The following is a 24,281-nucleotide window of genomic DNA, read 5'->3' on the forward strand; positions in this document are numbered from 1 at the left end:
TCGTTCTTACATCGAACAGGAGAGCTGATTGCTGATTCCGGTGTACATATAACTATCCAGCAGGAGGTAATGTCTCTAAATATAGGTTCTGCACTGCTAATATAACATTTGAATACCTTTAATAAGTTAATGACTTTTTTCCAAAATTAAAGTCTTGATTGCTTTTTTTTTTTTTTTTTTTTTTTCAACGTGCTAGGCTGTGAGAAAACTCAACATGATTCTGGGTGAAATCCCAAAAGAAGACAAAACACAAATCTTATCATCTGGGAAGTTGTTATGTGTCATGTACGTGAGTTGAAAGTACTGTGCCTGATCTGTTTCAGGGCTTAAAAGAAGGAGCTTATAAATTAGCTTTACTATTTTTTTTTTTTTTTACTTATACTGTATTTTTGCTGTAAGAGTTTTTATCCATGCTAACATAGAGTGAATAGTGTATTTACAAGTGGTAAAAGATTTCCTACAACAGATTATTGTGTCTTACAGGAATAGGTTGGGGAAAAGAATATTGATCGGTGGAGGTGAGTGAAATTGTTGTTTTTAATAAAGTTAGTAGGGGTGTAGAAGAATGTAGTGTATTTTTTGAAATACATATTTTACAACTGTTTTGAAACTTCAGTTTACAAACTAGATTTCAAGGTATCCAGAAGATCTGAGAAGACTATTAGTATGTCGTTTATCTCCATGAATTCCTGGGGGTTATTTAGAAACCTCCATACAGGAGCAATACAATTGATGTGGATGGAAGTGTTCGGCCTGTCAAAACTCAAAGATTAGTAACCGTAAGTAAGTTGAGGACATGCAAACAAACTCTGCATCTTTCAGATTATGACTTGCAAGTTGCTATAACTGAAGCTCTGTGCAGAATGACTACAGGGAAGCAGAGGCAGGAGCTGGCAGACCAGTGGTTTACTATGGAGTTTGTTGCAAATGCCTTTAAAGGGATTAAAGACTCTGAATTTGAAACGGTAACTATGCTATCTCCTGAATGGACTGCTTTTTATATAAGGTCCAAAAACTTAAAATAGTCTATTAGAACATAGTCAGAAGACATGTTTAATTTCTCCTCCTTCTAATTGCAAGGATTGTCGAAAATTCCTTAACCTGGTGAATGGCATGCTGGGGGATAGAAGAAGGTATTACAGTTTTATTTATGAATATTTATGTTACAATGTTAAGCTTGTGCATTTGTGAACAATATGCTAGGGACTGCCTTATTAGTGTGTGCTGTTGTCTGTATTTTTGAAAGGTTTTTTAATGCTGTTGTGTGAGTTTATCTTTTTATTTACAGCGTTTACACTTATCCATGTTTGAAAGTGTTTCTTGATGAACATGAGGTGAGTAGTTTAAAAACGTTTCTGTGATATCCTGATTCTACCTTTAGATGGTATCAGCATGATACTTATTTTTATATTTGTGTTTAAAATGACATGTTAATAAGAGGGGATAAAATATGAGATACATTTACCGATACTTTTGTGCATATACTGTTACAGGGCTGAGCCTAAACTTTGTATTTTCAGCTGCTAATGCCTGCTGATGACAAACTGCAGGACTTCTGGATTGATTTCAATGTAGGCAGCCAGAGTATAACGTTTTATATTTCTCCTGATGACAATGAAGAGGTAAGTGCAGGGCAAGCCCCAGAGGTGTATGTCGATCTCTTTTTGTTTAAAAGCAGTATGTAACTAATAATGGATTTGCTACTATAAATGTAATTTAAATGGAAAGATATCATGCTTAACAGCCGGGCAAGCTTTCTCAACATAAAATAAATGTTTTACATGATGTATTTATGTATAGGAAAACCAGTGGGAGACTGTTAGCCTTCCTGAAGATGAAGTGGAAAAGTATCTTGTTGAAGGTATGTCTTTAGATAGAGGTTCAGATTTCAACAATGAATATTTTGATTAAAAAAATCTGTGAGCCCTTAATTTACTGTTGGATTTGTATCTGGAAATGTAATGTATTATTTTTTTTTTTTACTGGTGTTCAGTAAAGCATGTATACTAGTACTTTTCGACAGTGTCAACCACATAATTAATTTCATATTCTGTACCATTTACAATGAAAAGGAATGCTAAATAATCTGCAGCACTATGTTGAATTTTTACCTTTTAATTTTACCCAATTAGAGAAGGATGGAAATAACCTATTAAGGGTGTCTATGAAACATCCATTGAATGTCAGTGGCAAGGAAGGATCCCAGATTCAGATATATTTCAGTGCTGCACTGAACATCGTTGAAGCAATCAGAAATGTGTATGGAGCCACAAAAGCCAAAGTAAGCTTTACTGCTTTAACTTTCTGGGGTCATTAATAGTATTTATCACATTTACTTACAGTGTAGTGCATTCATATATGCATACAAATATATGCAGGCTTGCATCTGTGTGTATCATTTTATTTAACATGCTGATAGTGTAATACATATTTACATATAGTACTTTTGTTTTTATAGGAATTTGTTGGAAAGTGTGGGAGTTCTGTAGCGAAAACCACAGTTCGAATTATCTTTGATGAAGATGGCTCACAGGTCTGTAAAGTCATGCTTTCTTTTTGCATTGACATATTTTAGTTTGATTTCTTGACTTTGTACACATGTGTATACTGTCTGTTTTTGTGCATACCTGACAGCTTTTAGTTCCGGAAAGCCAAGTTTCCTTAACACCCAAGAGTTACAAAAGGTCACCAGGGAGGCAAAATAAAAGAATCATTCAGTATTCTCAAGAATCAGTCGTGCCTCCAGAGAGGGCTAGAGCCAGCCTGGAACAAGCCCCACAGCTTCCTTCTAAGGCAAGTCATGTAGACTATAGCAATATGAAGATCTGCAATGCCAGTTTTCCTTGTGAAGCTAGTAGTTGGAGTAGAGGACTCAGAGCCAGCTATTAAAAGGGCAAAAAGTGAGCCTTTGGTTCACAGATATTATGGGCTGTCAAGGAAACAAACAGTTACCAGTACGTTGTGCTTTCTTACAGCCGGATACTCCTGCAAAGATGAGGGTGTCTGAAGCCACACTAGCCATCTCCAGTTGTGGAGGGAGCCGAACAACAATGAGTCCAATTACACGTGTCATGGCAACATGTGAGTAAAATGTAACTAGCTCGTCAGATAATCCTAAGCAGGCTCTAAAATCACTCGACAGTGTTAGAAAACGTGAATATTTATTGTGTCTATAACTAACCGTGATTGTTGGGACACAGGCAGCTGTGGGAATACCTTTGCCAAGTATCTGTGTGTGTTAATTATTCTGTTTTATTTTAGCGACTCCTGCAAGGAAAGAGAAATTTAAACCAGAATTAGAGCTCGTTGGCTCATCTAAAAGAAACAGTGATTATAACCTCAGTAAACTAAAATCAGAAACTCCCATCAGAAAGTCACCAGAATGTATCTCTGCTGAAAGAGAATATGGGACTTCAGCCAACAACAAGGTTAGCAACTATACACTGTCATTAATATCGAGTCATTATATCAGTTATTTTTGGATGTTTGGATTCATTTTTTTAATATTAAGCTTTTTAGATCGACATTCCATTAAATGAGTTGTGAATTCTTCCACAGCCTGTTGGAGCAGCTCCAGAGAGCAGTAAAGCAGATTCAGAAGGCAAGCAGGAACCAAGGCTTGGAAATGGATCAAAGAAATTTTGCAAGGTATCCAAGTGCTCAGAATGTCCTTCTTAAAAGTGTTTTAGTTTTATCCCTTGTTTTGTTGATCCAAAGTGATTTGTATTTAATATGATTACTGACTTTCTTGTCACAGCCTTCTTCTAAGAGCTGATCCACTAATTACTAAGTAATCGATCCAATTTTTTTTGAAATTGTCAGAGTATTTCTTGTTTATTCCTTTCTAGCAGATTACTGCAGCCAAGGTTGCTGAGATGCTGCAGGAGGATCAAGACAAGGCCAGAGCGTCTGAAGAAGAAAATTTAGGTACTAAATATTTCAAAATCCAAATCAAATTGGTAAATATCATGATGTACCTCTGTAACATCTACTTTCTCTCTTTGATTTTCAGCGGATTCAATGAATATTGTGCCTGACTCCCAGCCAATGATGAAAAAAGACAAGACTTTGTAAGTCTATTTGCAACATTTCCGCATATTATACTTGCATCTGTTTCTGTTTAATAATTAAAAAAATCACTTAGATTGCTCTTAGATTTAATTACTAATACTTGGATAATTTGCAATAAAGGCATTGTATATACTGTGTGCATTCCAGGGACCAATCTGTCTTGCATCTTTACTTCCAATTACAACTTTTCCATGTTCACTATTCTGGATTATATTTCATATATCATATGTATCATTTATCTGTGTCATTTTTTCCCACCTTTATGTTTTTGTTTGTGCCTTCATTTTTAGGTTGCCTAACCCACTGATCAGCTTTTCCAGGGATCAGGATTTCATCTCTAGACGCAGAGTTTCAGTGGCTGGGGGTGTCTCTCTTCAACAAGGTGTTTGTCTGTTTAGCATTATTTGTCATAGGCATATCCTTAAAATTCTCCATTTATTGAAATTAAAGATGTTGGCTTGTGCTTACAACATACTTGCATGCAATTAACGTGGGGCTCAGTTAGAAGCACAATTTAGAAAGGGATGTTTGAAGAGAATGTTAGTAAAATAATTTATCACAATAAAAAATCTACCTTTTACCCCCTAACAGGACAATCTTTCCAGAACCGAGTGTCCAAACAGCAAGCCTTCTCCGCGGCTTTCAATGACCAGTCACCTCCACAGCTGCAAAGATCCAAAGAGCCAAATCAAAAACAAGTACAAGAACAGCTGGCTGAAAAACTGGAGAAACCCAACAAAGAGAAGAAACAGAAACGGAAACAAAAAGCTGATGGCAAAAAGTCTTCTGGGGAGACGAGAGCTTTGGAAGAAAACCATGCTGCAGCGAGAGGCATCAAGGGACAAGGGCAGGCACCTCTGGCTCTACAGAAGGCAGAGAACAGTGCAATACAATGCAGCAAATCTAATAAAAAACCTGCATTGGGCAGCTCCAGAAAAGAAGCAATACCCCAGGAGATGAATCCAGCTAGAAATCATAGAGACTCTTTATCTCACAGACAGGAGAATCTTCAAAGAGGAAGGGAGAGAGAGATGGAAGTGTACTATAGGGAAATGAAAGAGAAGGTTGTTTATGTGTTTCATTATTTATCAAACCAGGTGCACAATCACCAAAACTGTTAGCAAATTGATTACGCAGCTACCCTAGCTAATCTAGACAATTCTTCATTCTCCTCTATACCAGGGAGCCTTTTGCAGTTACATCCGTGCAATTCAATGCAACTGTTTTTGCAAAAGTATTTTACCCTTGGTGAAAACTTTTTGTCATGTGGTTTTAAGTTTTTGAATTTGATTTCATAGGTGGATATTGAGCTTTGTTTTTTGTTGTTTTTTTTTTTAGAAAACCAAGTCCATTGTAAAAGATTGCATTGGTGTGACAGAAACAATGATTAGCTCTATTTCAAGCAAGTATAGAACACAGACAGACCCTTCGGTTTTGAACAGGTGAACTTGACAAGCAGCTCTGCAATGATTTAATTCCGTTGGTATTGTGCTGTATTTCTTAAGATAACATAACGCAATTTATTATGTTCTTTTATTGTAGGTCTCATCTGGAAAAATCGAGGTCTTTCTCTTTTTTAGTGAGTATAGTACAGGTGTAACCATAAGTGTTTTTAAGAGTACAGTTAATACCCTTCCAGTGAATGCTAACAAATTTGAACAGTTTCCAGCTCTGAAAATAATGAAAGATGGGTTACACATAACACTGTGCCACAGAGGATGCTTTGTTTGGGTTTAATAAAGAAACGATCACAGTCAGAGCAGTGCCGTACATAGGTCATCTGTTTTAAAACAGTATTGTACATGTACTGTAACATACTCTACAGATTCTGGTTGTCATGAGGCATTAAACCTGTGCCAATTTCATTTTCTTTCTGATAGGAAAAGGGGCAAACAGGAAACACTGGATTTCTGAAAGGATCTAGTCATTCCAAGCAAATTAAGATGAATGCTGTGCAGACTGGGTATGAAGTATTATATGCAGTAAAAATAAATATGTGCTTTACTCTTAATACTGTATTGTATGGCTGTCCCTGTAATATATTGTCTCATTAAGTACTGCAGTTTCGATGAATTTTTAAATAAAATATTAAGCATTATAATTAAAATTTAACACCCTGTTTATAAATGCTTTCTTCTGTAAATTGTTATATACCTATATTTGTAGTAAGCGTCTGAATAATTTTGAAATCATCTCAATTGTTGTAATTTACAATTGCAGTTTTAAAGTTGTAACTGCTCAGTATAAAAAGAACATTTTTTATTGTTTGTATATTTTTCATTAGGGATGATATTTACAATTTCAGCGATGAATCCACAGTTAATCGTGGGGTAGGTTTTTTTAAATCCTTGTGTGCCTCTGTTGGGATAGATGTTCTTTAAAGTAGAATATTGATTTTACATATACTTACTGCATAGTATATTAATGTACCTTTTTTTTTCTAAACTGTCTCTTTTTGTTTGTCATCCTTTGGGTGTCAGAAAAGTTTTTGTCAAATTTGCCTTTTTAACACCTAATGAAGATTTTTTTCAATACAACTGACCTTCAGTAAGCTTATCCAAAGAAGGGGTATTTGTTTGAATTTACAGTTTTTGTAAAACTGATTTTATCCTAGTGTAATTCCCACTCATTTTTACTCTGTCCTGTGTCTTAGGCAAATGATACAAGACGCTCAGAACAATCAGGAAAATCAGACAAAAGGTAAACTTACTGTGTAGTGCAAGTGCCAAACCTCTTTAAGGAGCAAGAGAAACTACATGATGTCCAGTAAGAAAATATTGATGCCAAGTAAAATTCTAGTTTGCTCCCTCTTCCATACTTTATTTACATTTTTCTTTAACTTTTTAGTGGGAAAGCTGAAGAATCCAGAATCAAGTCTGGCTCCCTAGAGAAAGGTGAAGGTGAAAAGGTAAAAAAGAATCTGGGTCTTAGCCAAGCTGCTTTGTCCTTTCTGCGTCAGTGTCAGTTTAAATGGCTATATGCAATTTTAATTAAATTCACCTGAGTTAAATATATTTAAATGATTGCTGTACTGAAATACATGGCATTGTTTTGGAACAGTGGTTACTGCTATCACTGAAGGGATTCCTTGTTGTTGTCAGCCTGGAGGTCGCTTTGTGAAGAAGCACCTGTTCAGTGACACAGACACAGAGCCCAGGGCTGATGACAGTAGGATTGAGGTCAGCTGGCTCCGGGATTATAACAGGAGGTCCAAACCAAACGTTGTGGACTATAGCAGACAGCGGCACGGCAAGCAACCCCCCAGTCCTGGCAATGGTAGGGCTTATCCTGGTCATGTCTGCCGTCTAATTGTAATAAAACAGAAGCATATTAATGGGAGGGTTTTAAGAAAATGTCCTCAGCTTTTGGGGCATGTATAGATGTTTAAATAATATTTTTACTCTGAAGTGGGTTTATTTAAAGTAAAGGAAATAAAGTCTTCAGTCATATTGTTCTTTATTTAGATAAATCGCCAGAGTTTCCAAAGCTGCGTAATGAAAAAGCAAAAGCCAAAAAGGTAAGAAAAATGTGATTGCCAAGTTCACTTTCTGTGACGTTATGCTTGAAATGATTGTGTAGGTGTGTAGGAACCCCCAATGAACAGGTTCTGTTTTGTTAACAGAATGTGGGAGGGAAAGAAAGTGCACAGAAGGACAAAGCAGTGCCCACCAAGAGGACAGGGAGGCCACAAAGGGCAGCTGCCAAAGGCCATAGGTACTGGGAGCCCTCGGAATCAGGCAGTGATGTTGAATCAATGGCATCGTTACAAGAAGAAGAGCAGTCTGTTTATAAGGTACCAGATAGAATACACTTCTTGCTCACTGCTGCTGTCCAAATGTATTAAGATGTATTGGCCATTGTGATAATTATGTTCTCCAAATTAGTCTTATTATTATAATGTTGTTATTTGTTAAGTTGGGTTCTTTGCTGTAAAAAGCATTCCCCTTTTGCTTAATAGGAACATGGCCTAAAAGTAACAAGCAGTAGGGTTATATAAGCCATGTTTCCCCCTTCTGGTAGAAATCCCTTAGGGACCCAAAAGTATGTGCCTGTAGTACAGTGTCAAGTCCCTTGTAGGCCAACTTCACTCAATGTGTTTATTCAGTGTAAACTGTCTCTGTTATAAATTGTTACAGCCTAAGCAGCATCCAGCTAAAAGAAATCGGGAACGGAACAAAAAGGTGTGTGCGCCTCCAGAGCAGAAGAAGAGTGCTGGTGCATTGCTGCAGGTTACAATGCGTAAAGAGCTGCAGAAAACATGGATAGCAACCTCACCTCCACCGTCCATAGAAAAGATGAGATGTAGGCATTTTCTCACTTTAATAGCGGTTAGCTGTTTGTCATTGTACAGAGCAGTACTTAATCAGAGATAACTCTGTGTGTGTGTGTGTGTGTGTGTGTGTTATCATTCCCAGAACAATAGAAATAGCTTACCTAAACACAGTGTAACTGCACTAATAATAGACCAGAATTTCAGAAATGACTGCTGTAGAACAGTATTGGTAATATATTACCTGCAGTAATATATTACTGTATAGTCTGTATTTGCAATTTTAGAATGTGTGTGAATGACGGGTGTAGGAATGATTTATTCTTTTGCCTGTGAAATTTAATTTGATTTGAAGAAACTGCATCTTTAACTTTGTCATTTTGTAAGGCCATCTATATTTGTTAAACCCCCAGATACTCTCCCTAGATTCTCAGATATGTAAATACATAAATCATGTTTTTATGAATGGAAATGTGAGATTCTGAAAGCACAAACTTGGATATTAGATGAATTTGCATGGTGAAGCATATTTTTATAAAGCAGTCAGTTTTAGGTAGTGTGCTGTAACAAGTTACCTTTTATCTGTAGGTGCAGAGAAGTCAAAAGTAGTTGCAAGACCTGCTGCTGCTCCAGCTCTGCCTGATTTAACCCCCAAGCCTAAAAATCCCCATGAGAACCCAAAACAAATCCATCCCAGAAAGTTCTATAAATCAAATAAGAGTAATCTGAAAGCACCGTCCCCTCATTCACCTGAGGCAGCTGCCAAGTCACCAAAGATCATAGTGCAGGATATTGATGATGTGTCACCTCTTTTAAGTCCAGTGGTAATGGTACGTAACTGTTTATGCATCAGTTCAGTCAAATAACAGAATCAAACTGATAAATAAATAAAAACTGATTAGACCTGATTCTCTTGAACCCAATAGCCCTTACTCACCTCGACTATTCTGAAGAAGTCTTTGGTTAGTGAGAAGGATCTGGATGAAGAGATGAAGCTATGTCTGGAGATCCAGGATAGCCTGAAACAGGCTGTCTCATCGGACAACGAATGCGCCATATCAGTCGAATCACACAGCAATTCCTCTGACAAAATAGCACTGTACACTGAGAGAGAAGTATGTATCTATACATGTTACCAGTTTCAGGTTGAATAGAAATCTTTCTTAAAAAGTTTTTTCTTAATTTAAGTTATATTTTTAGACTGCAGTGCTGCTTAGTTGTTTGCTGAGCTTTGTGGTAGAGTATATATATTTGTTTCTTTTTTACCAGTTTCCCTGATTAGATAATGATGAACTATTTCATTGAATACCATATATTTGCCTGCTTACTGGTTTAAGTAACGTGATAGTAATTCGTTGATTTGCTTGTTGCACTCCAGAAAACACCCTCTCCCTTTGTGATGTCTGAAAGTAGTAGAAAACATGGAGCCAGAATAAATGAAGTCCATGTCTCAGGTAAAGGCACTGTGGAAGGGGTGTGGGTAATTCACTGACTAGGAGACAGACAGGTGTACTTGAAAACACCACACAGGTGCCCAGTTTTATTTTCAAACAGTTCTTGTTTTTTTTCCGGCAGAGGGCACTGTTGACCGTGGGCTGCCTATCAACGATGATAGACAGCACCACAGAAATACCACAGCTGGTACGTGAACAGCAAGTGCACTCGCAGGTGCTCAAAGAAATAATAATGAAAACAGAAGGCGAAAAGAACAAGGGAAAATAAAACAGTAATAAAACTACAAATAAAAGGTGCTGCACTTGGCAGCGTTATCCCGGTCGCCGCTACCCGCACGACCCGGATCACCGTCCTATTCTATCGGCTGTCTAGCCTGCTCTTTTACAATACGCCGGGGTCTGCCCAAGGATTCCCCGCTCTCTCTCTCTCTGTCTCGCTGTGAATCTTTTTTTTTCTCCCGGCTGATTCCCGGTCCCGAATCAAAGCTTCCTCACTCTTAGCGCGTCTAAGTGGGCAGACCTGAGGAAACAACAGAGCGTTATTTTATAGGACCAACAATCACCCAAGACCCGCCTCTCAGCCATTCAGAGAGGGGGAAAGTCCACACACCCACTTTCCCACCTCCCCGTGTCACTGCCATGACTCGCAGGCGGTTGTTGGGCGACTGCCGCCCTCTTCCTGCAGCCCGTGAACACGCCAGCAGAGTCAGCACAGATCTCTCCCTGTTACAGGCACACACAATTCTGTTTTATCAGCTTACATGTTCGCGTGTACATAGGTCAGCTTTCCTATATGGTCACATGGTGTTTCCAGTTCTCAATTCATACCTTTAACTAAGATCCCGACAGTTTCAAAACCCTACAGCCATTGAGACCTTTACAGTTGGGTGTAGCCATCCTTTGTAATGCGTTTTATAAAAACAGTTTAGTGTTGTCGGTTATTTGTTGGTGTTTGGTTATTTAAAAAAAAATATTGATCATAAAATGTAAAACAAAAAACAGCTTTCATCAGTGGATACCTAGACTTGACTGGCTAAAGGTGAGTAAAGGTATTGATTACAAAAGTGGTGAAACATCCCTAATAACATAATGATTCATGTTACTGTTCAAAGAGTTACCCAATATAAATATATTATAATGATGGTTATACAATAGCCAGTGCCTACTGATCTAGCGGTGGTATCATCCTGTTCACAGGACCAACAGGGTTCTCCTCTGCGACCCTGAAGCGGCTCCATGTAGACCAGAGTGAAAACTGCTCAGAAGAGGAAGATGAAGAGGAACCAAAAGACAAAGGGTCCAAACTGAGACCCAGAAAACTCTTTAAATTAGACGCTTCAGCCCACTGCACTGAAATTGGTGTGTTTCAAAGAAGGACTGTTCTGAGTCAGTTTGTACGCAGCAAGAGGAACAATGTTAGGTTATTCTGCGGTGGAAATCTGGGAAGAAATGCTGGTTTCCTTTATTACTGTTTCTTATTGCACTTTCCCTGAAAATGAAAGTTACATACATTTAGAGAATATCACTGAAACATGTAGATGTCTAAATCTGTTTGTTTCATTTTAAGAGCTGACCTAAATCCAGCATTGTACCCGGAACATGTTGCTTATGCATGTAAAGTACCAAAGGAGCAGATCCCATTTGTCTCTCTGACTGGTTTAAAAGCCAGGATTCTCAAAATATGTACTGAACATATTGATATCTTCTCAGCCCTTAATCCTTACCCAGTAGGTATCCATGGAGAAGGATTAGTTAGCAGGCTTTGATGTTCGGCTGTGATTCTTCAGATAAAAAAACAGTCCTAGTCAATGCTATACAACTACATTTATTTTAAGTGTAAAATTATTTCATTTTTGAATTATGCACTTACCTAGAGTGCTTGTGGAAGGTCTGATGTGATGGGATAATGTAAAATAACAAGAGAAGCATACATGAGAAATTAAAAAAATCTATACCACTTAAACAAAGAAGATAATTGTGAAATATACTGTGATGCACGGCAGCTATTTTTAATTTATGTAGAAATTTAGGAAATAACTGATACTTCCTTATATCTCCAGAGACAACTTCAACCATTATAAGGAAGGAAGTGTATCAGGAGGATTGTGCTGACAGCTATGATGAGGAGGAAGAAGAATGGAGTGATAGAGAAGTGACGCATAGACCCAAAAAACTCTTACAGATGGATGGTAATGACAAGACAACTGACAGAGGTCTCTTTCTTCTTTAATAGTTAAACATGAAACAAAGTGTAATAAATGGACAGCACACCAAACTGAAGGGTACTGTTACTTACAAATACCAACTACGATTACTGCACAGAACACTATTGCTGCATACCAAGAATGTACCAGCATTTGGAATAAAATAACATACAGCATTGTAAACATACTATTTATGAATTCATCAGCACATTAGAAATTCTGGACAGAATTGAGCAAACTTGACATTTAGCTACATTTGGAAAGATTTTTTTTCCAGTCTTTGTTTGGTATTTGTTTTCAGAAGGGCTGGTAAAACAGGAATATTTCTGAGGGTGATTTAAATTTTTTCTATGTAAAATGAAAAGTGAAGTAAGTGGAATTTTCCTATTGTTGCCTCCTTGGTGACAACACATAATGTTCTGTGACTGTGGATCAGCACAAGAGCTCTCTGTATTTGCCTACATCAGCAGGAGAGTGGATTCCTACAATAAGAAGAAAATGGCTTCTAAAGCAGAATAGTTTTGCCTTAAAGGAATTCTGGAACCATAAGAAAGTCTGACTGAGAAGAAACACATAGCCAAAAAATACAAAAGCCTTCCGGCATCACTTAAAATAAGCAATTGCAAAGAAGGCCAGTATACATTCAATACCAAGAACCGGTTCCATGCAGCATTGGTGCTACTTTGCTTAAAAAAAAAAAAAAAATCAGGAAAACAATGTATATTAAATACCTTTGAATAACTCATTATTGAAGGTGTTCAGAAAAGGAAAGCATATAGATAATCAAACTTGAGGTAATAAATAATTTGAATCTTTCATAATGCTTAGATCATCCTGGTTGTGGAAGAATATGCAAGTGTAATTACTGTTAGTAATGAAAACAGCCAAACCTGTGCCAGTAACGTAATTACTGTTAATATAGGGATCAAGACCACATACTGACACTGTCCCTTTCACAGACCAAGAAGTACAGTCCACTGCCTCCTCTCACACGGTGTCTACTGTGGACATGAGCTCCTGGGAGACCAGTGGACACCAAGACATGGGGATGATGTGTCAGAAATTTAATACTGATTTAAAGAGGAAATTCCAGGTACAGTCTTTTATGGCTGGCCTTTTTATTCCTGGTTAGCTCAAAGCAAGACAGGTTTTGGGGGCAGGGCTGTCTTCATTTTTTTGCAGTAATTCATGCAGTAATTGGCTTATTCTGGTATAAACTAGCAAAAACATTTGAGAGCAATGGGTTAACTGTTCCTTCTTGAATGTGACTAAGTTGTTTCTTGATAGTTTTATATTATTATTATTATTATTATTATTATTATTATTATTATTATTATTAATTGATTTCATTGTTCTTGCATTTCTCTTATAAATAGGTTCTGTAGAGTTTATACCAGTTAGTTTGTATATCTCATTCTCTGGGTAGCCCTGCTAACACAGTAACATTATTGCTTTTCAGGAGAATAAATGACTCTACCGTTTTACAAAAGTTAACAATTGCTTTTATGATTGATGTTGTTTACTTATTTCTTGAATTCCTGTCTCGCAGAAGGTTGTGTTTGTGTGAAAGTGTGTGTTTGTTTTCAGGCTCGCTCCAGGAAGATGGAGTATTACATCAAGCAGTCACTGCAGTCCGTGCAGCAGCACCTCTCCTCTGTGAGCGTGCAGGTTCGGGAGTGCAGGTCAGTGTCACGATGTTCTGGGGACTCTCAGAATGCTGGGCACGCTGGAGGGAACATCTCTCTCTTACCTTTCCTCTGTCCCTCTTTCCCTCTCCACAGGGTGCAGAAACTGGAGAGCTTCATGGGTGAGATCATGGATCAGCTAAACGACTTTGAAAAGGACACTAAGACCTTGAAAAACATGGAAAAAGAACTCACTGTAGGTTTCCACTTTTTTTTGATAAATCATGATAAAAGGTCATGAGTAGCTGTGTGAGTATTCTGTCCATTTGATAACATTCTGGACTTAAAACTGATTGGCAGCTCAATTGGGAGGCAGAATACATTTGTATATACAGTAGATGTATACAGACAAAAAGAAGTAGAATTGTTTGAGTCGGTGCCTTACAGACAGAAATAAAATAATGCATGTGTTCCTTCTCAATAGAACTTTTGGAAAAAGCAGACTCAAGAATTGGCTTCTTATCAGGAGAAAGAACAAAGGAGGTGAGTGGTATTTCTTATTAAGACCAGTGTTTAAAATAGTCAGTTGTCTACACTCTAGACTGATTTCTGTGTCAATGTTTTTTAATTGATGGTGTTTACAAACAGTTTTTTCCCCATCTCTGTTGGAAATTCTCTTCAAACTCTCCTGTGTAGTGGTAGCATCTGGTGGGACTGGAGCAGCTTCAAGCTTCTTATACCCTGTGTCTGCTAATGCTCCAGGGTTAGCAGCTACAGCTGGGCTGAAAGACGCACTGGGCTTAAGGTCATGATTCTCTGTCCATGCACGCAGAGTCTGTTTCCCTAAATTAGTTCTGGGTAACAGAACCAAAATAGGATCACTTATATAATAGCAAGGGGCTCAGCTGAGGATCTTTGTTAGTGTACATTATTTCCCATGGCCAATTGGATGTGACTGTCACCATATGAGTTTCTTGGTGCCTGGGGTGAAAAGTGTTATTACAGGTTCTCCATAGAGAAATGAATCAAATGAGCTATGCTGGTTATCACCCAAGTTTTCAGAGTTTATTAAGTTATATGAGTATTGGCTTGATTAATGTTACCATGATGCCATGTTGCAGGTTATAAATAAATAAAACAGCAATATGCAGTTTGTTGCGATTGGCTGTCGATTACAGATTTCCTGGCTATCTTTTTTCCTACAGAATTCATCACCTCAAGACTTCCTTTGAAAAGAGTGTATGTCACATTCTTGAGTATGAGGGGAGAATCTTCACATCTGAGGTATATTTTGAGAATCGATTAAGAGTGGGAATAGAATACCATGTACTATAATGTTGTACTTCCTAAACAGACTGACACACTCTACCAAAGCTGTTTTAATCGATCTTCAGTTGTTTGGGAAGTATTTTAAATCACACATTAAATAAGTTTTGGATTGAAATGGCAGCTCAAAAACCAGTGTTGACTTCTGAATTATGAATATTAAAATGTATCACAATCTGTCTGTCTGTGAACTGTTTGTATGCAACCCTTCCCACACTGTTTCACACTTTACATTTTAAATGCATTTCAGTTTTACATTTTGTAGCTTCATAAGTGAAGAAAAACCTGACTCCTGGTTACATGTCTATTGTCGGGACATTGAAGAAAGATACATGAGCTGTTACAGTACATTCATTCTTGACCATGAGTTTTAAAAGAGCACCACTTATTTTGCTGACCTCAGGACCTTTGAAACAGTAAACAGAAGAGATGAATTAAGGACTGTGCCAACTGAACATTTTTTAATGAGTTTGCTCAAGGCGCTGCCTGCCTAAGTCCCATAGCTGGTTTCAGAGCACAGATAAAAAGGGATTTTTTTTTTTTATCAAACATCAATTAGATGTAATTGAAATGCAGATCATGTGTACAGCTAATTACAACTCCCCCATTATAGTCACTGAGAGAGAGACGGTCTGTAGAATATCATAATAGCGGTTATTACTGAATATATTTGGATGGGAAAGCCCTGCTTGTTTTCAATGAGGCCACTTCTCAATGTTGTATTACTGGGTAGGAAATGTAGGTATTTGATCTGGAATTATCCCTTGCAGACCCGCACTTAATACAGAACCCCACGATACACTGCTCTGCAATGCATTCATATTATCTCTTATTTTGTCCTAGATGCATTTGATGAGGAAGGACATGAATACAGTTCAGGAGAGGTTTCTCAAGGAAATGGTGGGTGTGATTGTCTCAAATTCTTTGTGAACAGCATGATTGGGTTCTTATATAATAACTGCAATGTTTACCACACAGAATCGCTGGCTCCTAAACAGGGATGACCCCATTGTATCCTGTTATCTAACTGTTTTCTTGGCTGCCCTTCCCTGCCTAAGGGTCTCATTTCAGTAACAAATGCATTTTATGCTCTTTAATCTAAAGCAAGAAGAGGAGCTCCTTGGTGTTCGCAGAGGACTGCAATCGCTGTTTTTGCCAGAAGGCAGGAAATTCTAAGTTGAGTGCTGGCTCTACATTTTATGAACAGCAGACGTATATAGTTGTTTCTTTCTCTTCTTCGAGTTTTAGTTTTTGTGTTCTACATTTACACAAAAGAGGAGACCCAGCTGTCAAGAAGTTGTTTTGTGTCTTTGGTCACTCATTTCTTACATTTTGCATTAAGACAACAACAGAGCATTTTTCGAATACCATGAATCTTCTCATACACATTGTAAATCGTTCCACAATGACAGACCATTTTAATGCAAAATTACTAATATTACCAGTAGAAGGATGTTCTAATAACTGCACTAAAAACATAAATAAAGCTAATGTTAAATATACATTTTAACTAAAAAAAGATTTTACTACAGACAATGGAATGATTTCCAATAAAAGTTAGGATTAAATTGTTTTAAGTGTTGTACTGTTTTAATTACATTGTGTTTAACTGCAATAAAGGTTTCATACAATTTAGAAATTATTTTCTATTTCCCTTTTTTATATGCCATAAACTGATAATAGATGCGGGCTAGCTCTTTGAGCAAGCATGCTCATTTCCACGTTTAACACTGGCAAAAAAAAAATGCAAAGCAAATATCTCTTGACCAGTGCTGTCAGCCGGTGGAGGTATGCCCCAGCTATCTGGAAGTGCTCTTACTCCCCCATATGCCATCACCAGTGACTGACTGGGGCATCACTGTATATATGTAGGCTATCTCTAGGCAGAATATTCTATTCCTTTCTTGGTCCAAAGAGGAAGGCCCTTCCCCACTGTGCCACCCACACCTTGAACAGGGAAAAAGCTGCTCGATTTTCCTGCTGGCGTGTCGGAGACTGAAAAGTTACATAAGGCAGCTGGCACAGCGGAGGAACTGGTAGAGCATACCACCTGCAAGGGTTCAGTTTAGTGCACACATTTGAAGTCTTATTTACTGTGCTACTGATTCCTGCTAGTATACTTGCACACCTAAAGTTGTAAAGCAGAGCTTACAGACCTGGCTCTCAGTCAGTCAGTAAAGCCCATAACCTGCCCTTTATTACCCTACTGCAGGGTAACACTTTCCATAGGGTCTCCTACATGTAACAAATTAACATCATAGACTGAAGCACAAAGTAGTGATTAAACGCACAACCACACACACATACACCACATGTCATGAGTACAGCTGATACAGTACTCTAGATCAAGGTCTGGGGTCCACAGTTTAACCCATCAACAACAAGTAGACCCAGCCTCCTTCCTTGAAAGTTATTCTAAAAGAAAAAAAAGAAATAACATGTTTTTTTTTTAAAAAAAAACTTGTATTGTGAAGACAATAAATAGTGCTTACAAAGGGATATTTTTGTGATAAGACACGGATTCCCATTAGATTGATATTTACACAGTTAATATGAGATTGCTCCAGATCAGTGAGCCCACGATCCACGAGTTGTGACTGGTAATGTGGTAAAGGAAAGGTTAAGATGGTCACATGCACAACTCCCCCTTTGTATCGATAGGCTGCCTTCCAACAGTCTGTAAAGAGCCTTGGAAACGAACAGCAAATGGATCTCCATTCTCTTCCCCTCTCTTGAACATCATCGGAAGCGTCTTGCGGAACTGTTAAGTGTCCCCTGTGCGAGCTGCGCCACACCACGCCCGCCAGCAGTGCCCACTGAAGAGGCATGGCCCCCAAGGTTTACAGCACCTAAATGTCAGAAAGGATACCAGGTTATCTGGCTAGGGACATTGGAAGAATCCTTTCAAGGTCTTCAGTAACAACCGGGTTTAGGAAAATTCTTCATAGAAGAAATCTTTCTACGGTCTGTGAAACCTGAAACAACAAGAAAAAAATGAATTTAAAAATACAGTTTCTTGTTTATCAGCAGCTTCATATAAGCAGAATTCCACTTTAACAACCAAAAAAAAAACTATCCTGCAAAAATATGTTGTGGCATGCTACTCCAGAAAAAAAAAACTTGTAAAATACTGGTGCTCACCCTAAAATGCAAGTAAATAAGTGAACAAAATATAAAACGATCTGACGGGACATCCTAATGTTGCATAATGCTGGCACTGTTGGCTGGGCTGTCATCGCTTTGGCAAAAACTCGACAATTTTCAAACTGTTGAAATGCTATGATCATTTGCGACAAACTGTCAACACAGGATACAAACATTGATATAATGTTGACATGTATTGCCAGATTGAGAATGTATCTAGAATAGTGGAAAGGGTTTCGACAGCAACTGTGATGCTCTCCCCTGGAACAGTAACCCTATCGACGCTCAGCATATAGAGCTCTCCCTTGTGGAGATTAGTGTAGCAAGAGGCAGGAATAGAAGTCTCTTTGTTATAAAATTGCTACGCATAATTTCCGAATTAACTGAAAAGGGATGTCATGGATAACCTGTGTTGAGCCAGTTGAATGCTAGCCAGAGAACTCATTATTTACGTAGCAAGCAAACCCCTAAGGGATGAATAACTGCAGGCTCTGCCCTTTACAGTGCGCTTGATTCCATCATGTGACCAGACAGAAACAAGGCGAATTAGGAGAATGGAGCTAAATCGGGAACTGCATTAGTTAATTTTGACAGCGTTTGCAAGTGTGTGCAAATCTTGGGCCCCAGGAGGACAGAGAGCCCTGCTAAATCTGGCTCGGCACTATATTGTTATGCGACTGGCTGCCCGTGCTGCTTAAAATAGCAGCCTGCAGCTGAAGCACAGCTGGCCATACTGACCTTGTCAAGTGTTTGCTCGACGCGTGCACTTGCATCTCGTTGCTTTTGTACTCGTTCAGCTCTTTCCGAATCGCCGCCTGCAACAAATAAAACCACAATGCGGTCAGAACTGTCAATTCTGAGGCTTGATAAAAAAAAGAACCAGGGAAATGTAACAGGCAGTGAAGGATTCAGTGCCAGGGAAAGGACAACAACAGACAGAACACTTTTATCTACAGGGTTGGCTCCACACCAAACAGGCACAGGGATTAATTGAGTGTTTATGAAGAGGACTGGACATTAAAAGTGACAGAAAAGCTTGCTTCCTACACATTAAATTACTCCTGCATGCCGTTTCTATCTAAGACATAAACTGGCAACCACTGTAGCTAAACCTACAGCCAGGCTTCTCCTGGTATGTTTTACTAATATGTAATTAAAATGTGCAGGAAATATTAAGTCTGTTTCATTCACCTGTCGCACAGTTTCAGTAAAGCAGGACTACACTGGACTTCTGGGGACTATTAATAGGTGAAGACCAACATGTAAAATAGGTCTGCTCTATAGTGCTGTACCTTTTCCAAAGTGAAGGAATACATCTTAGCCAATTAATAACAGCATCCAGAAAAAGAACCCACAGGATTAAAGGCTTGCTCCCTGATCTGTCATGGATACCTTGTCTGCTGCAGAGAGCCGCGTCCAGGGCTTGTCTGCCCGCCTGTCGTAATCCTGGGCTTTGGCCACCTCCACGTAATCGCTAAAGCGGATGAGGATTTTCCGATCCCGCAGCTCATCAACTGTGGGCCGCTGGTTGAGCTGAAATACAAGAACGGCAATGCACAGATTAGAAAAGAGCAGGGCACAGCAGGGCACTGAGGATTTCTTTCTACTCTAAACAATTAATGTGCAAAAATATTGTTGTCTAAATTTTGCTGTAGAAAATAACTTTGTATTTGTCACCAGTTAAAACAGCCACTGGTCATTTTGTACAAATAAACAGCTATTGTTGGAATACCACAAGACGGGCCAACTTTTGTTAATTTTATGAAAAACACCTCATATTTTTTGACGGATTTAAAGCACAGCCTGATATCATTCTGGCTGGAGTGCAGGTGGGCACTGGCAGCAATGCCAGCCCATCTGGAAACAGCGTGCAGCGCTGTTGTGTGGTGAAGGGAAGGGGCCATGCTTGCAATGCAACATCTACTTTATCCCTGACTCAGGACAAGGTAGGTGATTTGTTTCAACAATAGCAGGACGAAACATCTGGTGCTAACAGGGGCGTCGGTGCCTCATGAACATTTATAATCTGCAAAAAAATAACCCATAAAATGTGAAAGAGCAGCTGTTTTGTTAATTACACGCCCGGCCCCTTCAGCTTGGCTGCATTAAGACTGCTGGGGCATTTTTGATTCCTCACTTTCCATACGAGATTCAAGACATCAGTTATCTTTGTGAATACGATTGAAAGTGAAAAAAAAATATAAAATAAATAATAATAATAATAATAAAAAAAAGATGTGATGTTTATTGTTGAGCTGTTTGTGCTAATCACAAAACGTCCTGCAATACTAGACACTCATTGCACATGCACACCAGCACGCAGATTAAAGGTTAGAACAAGTTTCACATACCTTTCTGTTCAGCCTCTGTTTGATTTCTCTCCTTTCCTCTTGTTCTATCTGGTCATTCCTCTCTGCAGGACAGAAATGGAAATCAAAGGTTAGTATTTGCAATTAAATCAAGTGAGAAAATCATTTGACAAGATCATTCCCTTTCGTTTTTGATGCACCAAATTACCCACGATCGCATCGGGCACCCGTTTTTAAATGATATATATATATATCCTTATCTATCTTATCTATCTATCTATCTATCTATCTATCTATCTATCTATATATATATATATATATATATATATATATATATATATATATATATATAATATATATATATATATATATATATATATATATATATATATATGTATATAAATGCCTAGATGGATAACTAGCTATATATGGCATCAGGGCAGTGTACTGCTCTTTGTATTTCCCTACAAGTAAGATTTAATACAACAACTTCGAGAAAAGCAATCGGATGCAATCTGGACTTAATGGAGTTCAAGGTGTTACCTAATTATTATTATTATTATTATTACTATCGTTCTCTAAAACATTTTATACATCAGTGTTCTCTGCTTTAATTGCATTCAGTGTCTTGAGACTGTGGAAAGCTGCCACATAAAGAGTTAATAGGATCCTGATTAATTAAGTTACATGGGATCGTGCTTTGTCTCCTGTTTGCATATGGAGATAATGGGTAAACCACTAACCATCACCAAACCTGGGGAACTTACAAAGACAATTGCCATTGGTTGTTAGTGTGGCAGCGAGGAGGGTGATATCTTTGAAAGACTTCATTTCACAGCTTACATGGTGCAAGTGAAGTCACAGGACACAGACACAAGAAGATCTGGTAGCCCTCTACAACAATATAGCCTCCCATGTGTGCAGCAGCAGCTCAGTAACAGAAGCACAGGCATGCTTCCCTACTGGAGTGTTTCACTTGTCAAGTGACTTTATTTACACTCTGTGCAGCACAGGGCACATGCACTGGGGCTTTTCCATTCGCTCTGCAAGCTAATGCTTCTTTTGAATAATATCTTTGGGCCTATAAATGAGCGAGCGTTAATACACTACGTCTAGGAGTTAATAAAAAAACACTCATCAAATAAACAGAATGAGCGCTGTTAGAATCGAAACAGTAATGTGGTCCACAAGGTCATGCACAATGAACGAACGGAGCCTGCAGTGCACGCTCCATTCAAATGTGCAATACGCAACCAAGGTCAGACAATGAACATCGATCAGGAGTTCAAATCATTTTTAACGGTAATGTTTATGTTTCTAATTCTACAATCACTGTAAGTGAGAGAGGGCACCTCTGCCCTCTTGCCCCTCCCAGAGAGAGGAGAAGGGGGAATCTCGATCTTCAAGTCCATCAAGCACTGGAGGATCAGGGAAGAGTGTTATACAGCACAAACCCGTTAGATACTGTACAGCTGATCATTCAAAACTGGTGTTTGAGCTCTGAATCCAGCAGGTACTGTAAACACTTTAAAGTTCACACTTTAGTATGACTGGGTTTGCTTTAAAGCATCACTCATATTACAAAAAAAATAAATAAAAAAATAAAACTGGATTTACATTGTAGTTATAGCTGTCACAAAATCTGTGATGAAACTCAATAAACAGATGGATACAACGTATAGGCCTGCTGTTTGTTTGTTTGTTTGTTTGTTTGTTTGTTTTGTTTTAAGGATAAGTAGGAAAATGCATGTAATTTGTATAAAAAGCACGCTTCCTATTCTTTGTATTTTGGGGGGTTGCTGTCAGGCGCTGTCGGGGAGGTACAGAGCGTGTTTTTTTTTTTTTTTTGGTTGGTTTCTGGGGCTGTGTTAATTTAGCTTTGAAAGGGATACCCTCCTCTCGTGCTGCGCGGGCAGCTGACTGGAATGTGTAATAATAATAATAATAATAATAATAATAATAATAATAATAATAATAATAATAATAATAATAATAATAATAATTTCATAGTGCACACTATCCGAGGCAATCCTGAAACAACGACTCCGACTGTAGCCTATCATCGGTGTCTGATCTGGTGGAAAGGGTATATTCTTAATGACCAGTTTATCATAACAAGGTGTGTGTGTGTGTGTGTGTGTGTGTGTGTGTGTGCGTGTGTGTGCGTGTGTGTGTGTGTGTGTGCGTGTGCGTGTGCGTGTGCGTGTGCGTGTGTGTGTGTGTTTTATCCCGGTAAAATAAAGCACTGTATCTCGATGAATTATTTAGTGTCAGGCATAATAACACGATCGAAGCAGTACGCTATGCACGCAAACCTGGTAAAAAAAAGAAAAAAAAAACACTACACAGGTATACCGAACCTGAATGCGCATTACTATTGCTATACAATCATATTATTATTATTATTATTATTATTATTATTATTATTATTATTAGTAGTAGTAGTAGTAGTAGTGGTAGTGTATATTGAAGAATACGTTATATTACACATCTGTAAAGCTGAATGCATGTTTTTCCTGACATGTTTTAAAATAAGAGACCCCCTGCATATCACTGTGAAGAAATACAGTATTTACACAAAAATACACTGGAAGTGTGATAAGTGAACAGGTGCATGCAGAAATGGTGAACAAAAAGGGGCGGGGGGGGGGGGGGGGGCGACTTACGTTTTAAGATATTTCGGCTTTCCAGTTCCTCCACTGCCGGCCGCTGGCTTAGCCTCCTGCGAAAAAACACCAAAATCACGTTTTGGACCATGGTGTGGATCTCGGTAAATCAAAGTCCTTTTCCAGTGCTCTCCTAACTCCTCAGATCCCCGGCGAGAGGGGCGATAACAGGCGAGACTCGTATCGAAAGCAGCCGAGTTCCACTCTCCCCCTCCGCGCTCCGTCTGGTAGAATTGAAGACCAGCGGACTCGGTCAGCATCTGGAAAGCCCTTTCATAGTCGCGTACAAATAAAAATCCACTTATACGACAAGTCCCGCTTATTTATCTTGCATCGGTCATATTCGGGAAAAAAATATAAATAATAATAATAATAATAATAATAATAATAATAATAATAATAATAATAAACTGTATAAAAATAAAAATCTGTATACAAATATAAATGGTCAATTTATATTTCACACAAGTCCCTTATGTCTTCTTGCAGATGCTCAAGATTCAAATGCTGCCAGTTCTGCCTTGCAACCTGGGTTGTCGTGATCAAAGTGGTCCAGCCTCCTTTTCTTCCGTGCACAATTATGTTATACTAGAGGCGGTACGAGAGAAATTCCCACGCACACTCACATCTCCGCCGAAAATACTGCTGCAGCCAGGACGAGCCTGTATTACAGCGAGGCTTCCCCCATCTCAATTTCACGCTGCACTGACTGACAACCTCGTTCGCTCAATATAACACCCTCCCCGGCTCCCAATCGAAAGAATATCTTTGTATCCCAGCACAGCTATTCTTCCTCCTTTACAAACGCAGTGTCGCCGCATCTACATCGAATGGTGCAGGAGAAAATGGAAATCTTATTGTGGTACATAAATGCGGCTGTCAGTTTTCAAACGTGCACCCCTCTGCATACCGCACGCTGCAGCTGCTGGCGCCGCTGTCTTCTCTTGTCACTGCAGCGAACGATTAATCCGTGAAATCGGCTGATCTACGGCCCCCCCCCCCCCCCCTTCCCCCCGTTTCTTTGATAAAGAGGTATCACCCAGTATAGATACACGAACAGACACACTGGGTAGAACAGCAGCATTCAACAGAACGGTGTGTTCTGTGACAGCAGTGTTCCCACAGGACTGTCAGTCTTTTCCTGCGTATATATATATATATATATATATATATATATATATATATATAGTATATATATAGATATTACACATT

General features: G+C 38.6%; 4 protein-coding genes across 8 annotated transcripts in view; 3 read left to right on the forward strand and 1 right to left on the reverse strand.

Moving 5' to 3' along the window:
* Positions 1–2,982: 2,982 nt before the first annotated feature.
* Positions 2,983–5,247, forward strand: LOC121297719 (synaptonemal complex protein 2-like). The gene is made up of 7 exons (XM_041224169.1): positions 2,983–3,081; positions 3,262–3,428; positions 3,559–3,648; positions 3,849–3,927; positions 4,013–4,070; positions 4,362–4,453; positions 4,663–5,247. The coding sequence occupies exons 1-7, from the start codon at positions 2,994–2,996 to the stop codon at positions 5,190–5,192; spliced, it is 1,104 nt and encodes a 367-aa protein (XP_041080103.1). The 5' UTR covers positions 2,983–2,993; the 3' UTR covers positions 5,193–5,247.
* A 123-nt stretch (positions 5,248–5,370) lies between these two features.
* LOC121297938 (synaptonemal complex protein 2) lies at positions 5,371–9,495 on the forward strand. Its single transcript, XM_041224573.1, has 12 exons — positions 5,371–5,513; positions 5,614–5,650; positions 5,952–6,034; positions 6,356–6,401; positions 6,725–6,771; positions 6,919–6,979; positions 7,173–7,347; positions 7,536–7,588; positions 7,694–7,864; positions 8,208–8,373; positions 8,930–9,171; positions 9,268–9,495. The coding sequence occupies exons 1-12, from the start codon at positions 5,455–5,457 to the stop codon at positions 9,493–9,495; spliced, it is 1,368 nt and encodes a 455-aa protein (XP_041080507.1). The 5' UTR covers positions 5,371–5,454.
* A 135-nt stretch (positions 9,496–9,630) lies between these two features.
* Positions 9,631–16,440, forward strand: sycp2 (synaptonemal complex protein 2). 2 transcript variants are annotated; one of them, XM_041225470.1, is made up of 10 exons: positions 9,631–9,795; positions 10,993–11,154; positions 11,856–12,008; positions 12,959–13,092; positions 13,587–13,681; positions 13,781–13,880; positions 14,109–14,167; positions 14,830–14,908; positions 15,794–15,850; positions 16,055–16,440. In XM_041225470.1, the coding sequence occupies exons 1-10, from the start codon at positions 9,741–9,743 to the stop codon at positions 16,124–16,126; spliced, it is 966 nt and encodes a 321-aa protein (XP_041081404.1). In that variant the 5' UTR covers positions 9,631–9,740; the 3' UTR covers positions 16,127–16,440. The 2 variants fall into 2 exon arrangements, with proteins under 2 accessions (XP_041081404.1, XP_041081405.1); XM_041225471.1 differs by having other exon boundaries at positions 11,856–11,984.
* A 972-nt stretch (positions 16,441–17,412) lies between these two features.
* Positions 17,413–24,281, reverse strand: part of LOC121298362 (phosphatase and actin regulator 3-like) — a 32,753-nt gene continuing 25,884 nt past the window's right edge. For 2 of the 4 annotated variants that reach the window (XM_041225467.1, XM_041225466.1), the window contains 5 exons: positions 23,070–23,125; positions 20,446–20,507; positions 19,487–19,627; positions 18,833–18,909; positions 17,413–17,925 (listed from right to left, as the gene is read on the reverse strand). In XM_041225467.1, coding sequence (XP_041081401.1) covers positions 17,910–17,925; positions 18,833–18,909; positions 19,487–19,627; positions 20,446–20,507; positions 23,070–23,125 — 352 coding nt within the window. In that variant the 3' untranslated portion in view covers positions 17,413–17,909. Of the gene's footprint in view, positions 17,926–18,832; positions 18,910–19,486; positions 19,628–20,445; positions 20,508–23,069; positions 23,126–24,281 lie in introns of those variants that run through there. The other 2 variants (XM_041225468.1, XR_005947278.1) reach the window with 2 other exon arrangements.

This window comes from Polyodon spathula, chromosome 23 (genome assembly GCF_017654505.1).
Source record: "Polyodon spathula isolate WHYD16114869_AA chromosome 23, ASM1765450v1, whole genome shotgun sequence".
Lineage (NCBI taxonomy): Eukaryota > Metazoa > Chordata > Actinopteri > Acipenseriformes > Polyodontidae > Polyodon > Polyodon spathula.